Source organism: Diorhabda sublineata, chromosome 3 (genome assembly GCF_026230105.1).
Source record: "Diorhabda sublineata isolate icDioSubl1.1 chromosome 3, icDioSubl1.1, whole genome shotgun sequence".
Classification (NCBI taxonomy): domain Eukaryota; kingdom Metazoa; phylum Arthropoda; class Insecta; order Coleoptera; family Chrysomelidae; genus Diorhabda; species Diorhabda sublineata.
This window is the reverse complement of record NC_079476.1, coordinates 233,482-239,481: the sequence shown is the minus strand read 5'-3', so window position 1 is coordinate 239,481 and position 6,000 is coordinate 233,482. Positions and strand designations below refer to the sequence as shown.

Below are 6,000 nucleotides of genomic sequence, written 5' to 3'. Positions count from 1 at the left end.
CGGAATTATATAACATTCTTTATACACTTGCGTGCATAAAAATCGGTCCACTGTTAAATTTTGACTTTAAATATATATTTTTTTAATTATTCATCAGATCAAAAAAAAGAAATATGCTGTTTTGAAAGACAATTTAATATGTTTTAATGTGAGGATATATTCATCAGCGAATCTTATCGTTTATATGCGTAGCAATTGGTAAAAAAATGAAATTTGTTTATGTGGTGATTGTAGCGAAAATAAAAAATACGTCAAATATAAAAATTTTTGCATTCGCAATAGAAATTTGCAGACAGAATGCTTTATTGTTCCAAAAACATTAAAAATTCGGCACTTTCTTTGTGTCAATCGTCACAAATAAATCATGGACAGTAAGAAGAAGACTAACCAGAGTCCTAAAACACCTGCGATTGGTCCAAAAATTACTCCAGCTCATCAGAAAGCACGAAGGCACTTTGTAAAGGACCATCTGAATTGGACGTTGGAACAATTGGGATCTGTTCTGTTCTTTGAGATCTGAATATACCTCCATAATATCGACAGAAGATAGAAAGTGTACCGAAGACCCAAAGAGCGATTTGCAGATTGCTATTTTGAAGATCGGAGTGCTTGTAGAGGTGGTGATTTTAGCAATTCATGTGGTACCTTACGTCGACTACATCGGAGACGAATTTACCTTTATGCTTGACAATGCAAGACCGTACACCGCCAGAATCGTGTTATGGTTATGAGGTTGTTGTATCGGGTTGTGGATGGAGCTGAAAAGAAAGATTCGAGGTAGACTTCCTACCCCAACTCGATCGCATAGCTTATTGTTGCAGTAGAAGAAGATTAGCTAAACATTCCACAAAAAAAAACAATAGCAAACTTGATTAGATATATACCTAATCGTATAAGAGATGTTATTAGGGCAAAAGGAGGTCATATCAATCATTAAGAAATTAAGTGTTAAGTTTTAAATTGTCAATAACTCTATTTATGTTAATAATAAAAAAGCCTAATTAGTTTGATGCATTAATTTCACTATATTAAATGTAGGAAGTCGAAATAAGTTTTAAAACCTTTGCTGATATTCATACTGAACACACTACACTGTCTGACACGCGTTTCGATAACCAAGTTATCGTCTTCAGGCTGATGGTAAAACAGTATGTTTAGAATGTGTACTTTGAAGATATCTACAATAACATTTTTCAATATTTCGTAAAATATGATTGTACATCCTAAAGAATGATGTGGAAAACCATGTCGAATGCCTAGTTGGAAAATTTTACTTGATACTTCATTTAAATTTCAACTTACAGTAATGTGAAAATATTTTCTTTCCGGATTAGTACATAAAAGAACATAATTTCCGACTTGCTCAAAATTTACGAAGCAATTAATTGTGCACAACAATCTGTAGATAATTTCCTCGATTTTTCCTTTAATGGCCTTCACCCAACAGCCGCTCTCTGCATATCCGTAAAGTTATTTTGGATTCACGGTCATTAGCCGGCTGAGGTGTACTTCTTCAGAGTTTATGCATATCCTTGTACTCACTTCAAACGTTTCACTTTTGCGCAAACATTCGTCATTATTTTGAGTCACAGACATCAAGAGAACCGAGACATTGGCAATAGTTCATTAAATAAACGTAATGAGATAAACTTTATGCTGGCGTATCCAGAATACTTGAAGCGGGATATAATGCATATTATTTTAATGAGAGATAATGACAGACATGCAATATTTAACCTTTAGATTAAAACTTTATTTAACACTGTGGTTTAAAGTAGCATCAGTGAATTTTTATGGAAACCGTGAGTTTCCCAATTTGCATAATGTTCAACTATGTACGTAATTTAAACATTGTAAACAAAAACGGAAAATTCTGTGCAAAAATAACAACAAGGATGTTAATTATGATTATTGGAATATTATCTGAAAAGTTTCTGACCTCGATCTGGAGATATCATTACTTGAGTCACGACTAGGGACCTGCGAAAGCGACAACCAGCGATGTCCACACCAAATGGTACTGAACGAGCCCATCGGTATATTAAATGACTGAGTAATGTTATCGAATGATTGAGGAATCATTCATAAGTGTAGATAATACCTGGATCCACTACTACGCTTCTGAAACGAAATAACAGCCAAGACAGTGAATTGCAAAGGACGAACCCGCTCCTAAAGGGGCATAGACGGATTCATTAGTTGGAAAAGTGATGGCGATTATTTGTTGGGATAGAAATGGGATCGAAAATAAACAAAACGACTGCATGTAAAAAAATTGCTTCTTCATAATGGGTACACATTTTCACACACGGTAATCGCCAAGGCTGAAATTCACGAATTGTTCTTCGAATTGGTTAACCGTTCACTATATTCGCCGGATCCGGCTCCCAGCATTTTTTACCTGTTTCCAAACCTGAAAGTGGCACTTGTAGAAGGAAGATTTTCTTCAGACGATGATGTTATATGGAAAGGTTAAAAAGTTAGAGCATCGCCGAAAGAATTGTATGAACTATGTTGAGAAATATTAGGTCGGAAATTTTCCACACAACTCTTGTACAATCATATTTGTAGCTTTGTTTGACTAGACTGTCTTCTAGTACCTTGGATGGATCTCTGAAAAGGGTTTTTTGTTGTGACATATGTCGATGGTTTACCTATAGCGTTGAGTTGCGTTTTCAAATGATGCATATATTTTTAATAACTCGAAAGAAATTATTAGATTATTATTTCCTATTACATGAAAATTGAAAAATAGTTATGACAGTTCTCGGGAACACGGTTTTTAGTCATTTAGTCATTAAATTTCAAACTTTCCGTTTGGTTTATGATTCTCTTGAAAAACAAATTATTTATTTTACCAACGAACATCTTTTTGAGAAGTTTTTATCGATTGAAGAAGAATTTACTATGTATTTTTATCATATTAAACGCATAAATAAACTTTTTTTACGAAGCTCGCATATCATTTTTCGGATTTTCTATAGCAACAGCATGAAAAAGTTCTTCGGAGATTTGTTTAGGTTTATTGAACATTATTATATTCTATATCAATAACATAACTATAAGATAAATATTTAAAATATACAATATTATCAATGCTCCGAAGGTCATAAACATAAACTCTGTATAATTTTATCGATACATAACTTCTGTATAAAAACTCATATTTTAGTGACATCTTGAATAGTTGTCTTCTACCCTTCTTCATACACGAAACATAGTGAATATCAAATATAATTTGAATATGAATCAAATCATAGTAATTTGTTCTTGCTTGCTTATTGTAAGCATGGTAACTGGAGCTCCTTCGGGAGTGGATGATCATTCTGCAGCAGTTGAACCATTTCAAGTTCAAGGTTAGTAATTATTCAAAGTAAATATTTTTTTTATAAACAAGAATGTCCATATTTTTCATTTTAAGTAACCAACTTCGCAAATGACGATACTTATGTTTGAAAAAATCTTATATATTAAAAAAATTGATGATTTCCATTCCGAGTCCGTTCAGGCGTTCTACCCAACTGATTTACTTAATTTTTTTTTAATGAAAGGTATTGATGCACAGATCAGTCATCAACCATCGGATTTCATCTAATTTTTCTACATTCAAAGATCTATATCTCAGTTTCTAATATAGCTACAGAGTTCGTTTTGATTTAAGAACACTCGCTGAAATACCTTCTTTCTTTTGAGTTTTTGATCACTTAAATCGGTTGAGTTGGAGAGGAGCAAAGCGCGGACATTCAATATGGAGTTATGGATTTTTGTAAGTTTTTGACAATTTTTCTACATTCAAAGATCTATATCTCAGGTTCTAATATAGCTACAGAGTTCTTTTTGATTTAAGAACACTCGTTGAAACACCTTCTTTCTTTTGAGTTTTTGAACACTTAAATCGATTGAGTTGGAGAGGAGCTAGGCGCGGACATTCAATGTGGAGTTATGGATTTTTGTAGATTTTTGGCAATTTTTCTACATTCAAAGATCTATATCTCAGGTTCTAATATAGCTACAGAGTTCGTTTTGATTTAAGAACACTCGTTGAAACACCTTCTTTCTTTTGAGTTTTTGAACACTTAAATCGATTGAGTTGGAGAGGAGCTAGGCGCGGACATTCAATGTGGAGTTATGGATTTTTGTAGATTTTTGGCAATTTTTCTACATTCAAAGATCTATATCTCAGGTTCTAATATAGCTACAGAGTTCGTTTTGATTTAAGAACACTCGTTGAAACACCTTCTTTCTTTTGAGTTTTTGAACACTTAAATCGATTGGGTTGGAGAGGAGCTAGGCGCGGACATTCAATGTGGAGTTATGGATTTTTGTAAGTTTTTGACAATTTTTCTGCATTCAAAGATCTATATCTCGGGTTCTAATATAGCTACAGAATTCGTTCTGATTTAAGAACACTCGTTGAAACACCTTCTTTCTTTTGAGTTTTTGATCACTTAAATCGGTTGAGTTGGAGAGGAGCTAAGCGCGGACATTCAATATGGAGTTATGGATTTTTGTAAGTTTTTGACAATTTTTCTGAATTCAAAGATCTATATCTCGGGTTCTAATATAGCTACAGAGTTCTTTTTGGTTTAAGAACACTCGTTGAAACACCTTCTTTCTTTTGAGTTTTTCAAAACTTAAATCGGTTGAGATGGAGAGGAGGTAGGCGCGGACATTCAATGTGGAGTTATGGGTTTATGTAGGTTTTTGGCAATTTTTCTACAATCAAAGATCTATATCTCAGGTTCTAATATAGCTACAGAATTCGTTTTGGTTTAAGAACACTCGCTGAAACACCTTATTTATTTTGAGTTTTTGAACACTTAAATCGGTTGAGTTGGAGATGAGCTAGGCGCGGACATTCAATGTGGAGTTATGAATTTTTGTAGGTTTTTAGCAATTTTTCTATATTTAAAGATCTATATCTCAGGTTCTAATATAGCTACAGAGTTCGTTCTTTTCTATTATAATGATTTCTGATACTTATTTAATCCATTCAATGCAAGCGAAGCCGCGGGTAGTTATATTAGATTTAAATGAAAGAATATAGTTTTAAAAGTTTGTGCCATATCCCATGTAGGAGCCGGCAGACTTTAACGACGGGGCTTGGGCCAACGCTGGGAAAACGAATAATGGCCCAAAACTGGCTGAACTCTATGTAACTTAACCTCGGCAATTCCATATTCACCCAAGCCGGGCTGAACTCTGAGTAACCCGACCTCGGCCATCCCCTAGTCCATATAAATCTCGCGCTATGTCAACTCTTCTTGCAAATAAATTTAATAAATGCCTTAACAATTAATATATCGTGTTACAAATACAAATATTTTCAGATTTCTGTTGTTTTAACTTTATTTTTTACCAAAAGAAAACTCAAATCAAGGTAATATATCACGGAAAACATATAAAAATTTCTAAGATATAAAAAGTTAAAAAAAAACATTTTCATATATATTTTATTTCTAGATTGTAGCCTGCAAGTTGAAGATGGATCAGTATCTACGTGTTTTGCGGCATTTCCTCGTTACAAATGGAGCGTTTCCGATAATGACTGCGTTAACGCAATCTATGGTGGATGCCACGCAACGAAGAACAACTTCCAGACTAAAGAAGAATGTCTGAAGGTGGCCAAACCAGTTTGTGCGACAAAATGAACTTTTCAATGAAATATCAAATTTAAATTGAAAAAATTTTCAATAAACATTATAAAACAACTCTAGTTCTGATCTATTTTCCTCATTTCGTATGGAATTACCGAGCTCATTATATCAGAAATTGTTATTGAAAGTTACTCGCCACGAAATGAAAACAAAAAATGTAAATTTCGAGTCAAATAAGGTGACACTTGACAATTTAATGAGTAAACTTTATTATTAACAATAAGAGGAGTTTACAAATATTTTTCCTGCAATAACCAATAGACTAACAATCCAATTTATACTGAAGGTAAATAATATGTGATCTTTTTAAGGAGATATTTGAACGAATTTTGAAAAAAGTTCA

The 6,000-nt window shown here is 33.2% G+C and overlaps 1 protein-coding gene across 1 annotated transcript; it reads left to right on the top strand.

Annotated features, from left to right (window-relative positions):
* The first annotated feature begins 3,149 nt into the window (after positions 1–3,149).
* On the top strand, positions 3,150–5,712 carry LOC130441539 (kunitz-type protease inhibitor 2-like). The gene is made up of 2 exons (XM_056775264.1): positions 3,150–3,356; positions 5,464–5,712. The coding sequence occupies exons 1-2, from the start codon at positions 3,245–3,247 to the stop codon at positions 5,649–5,651; spliced, it is 300 nt and encodes a 99-aa protein (XP_056631242.1). The 5' UTR covers positions 3,150–3,244; the 3' UTR covers positions 5,652–5,712.
* Positions 5,713–6,000: the final 288 nt, after the last annotated feature.

Coding starts and splice junctions, on each gene's coding strand:
- LOC130441539 (XM_056775264.1), top strand. CDS start 3,245: ATGAATCAAATCATAGTAATTTGTTCTTGCTTGCTTATTGTAAGCATG. Junction 3,357..5,463: donor TGAACCATTTCAAGTTCAAG/GTTAGTAATTAT, acceptor TTTTATTTCTAG/ATTGTAGCCTGCAAGTTGAA.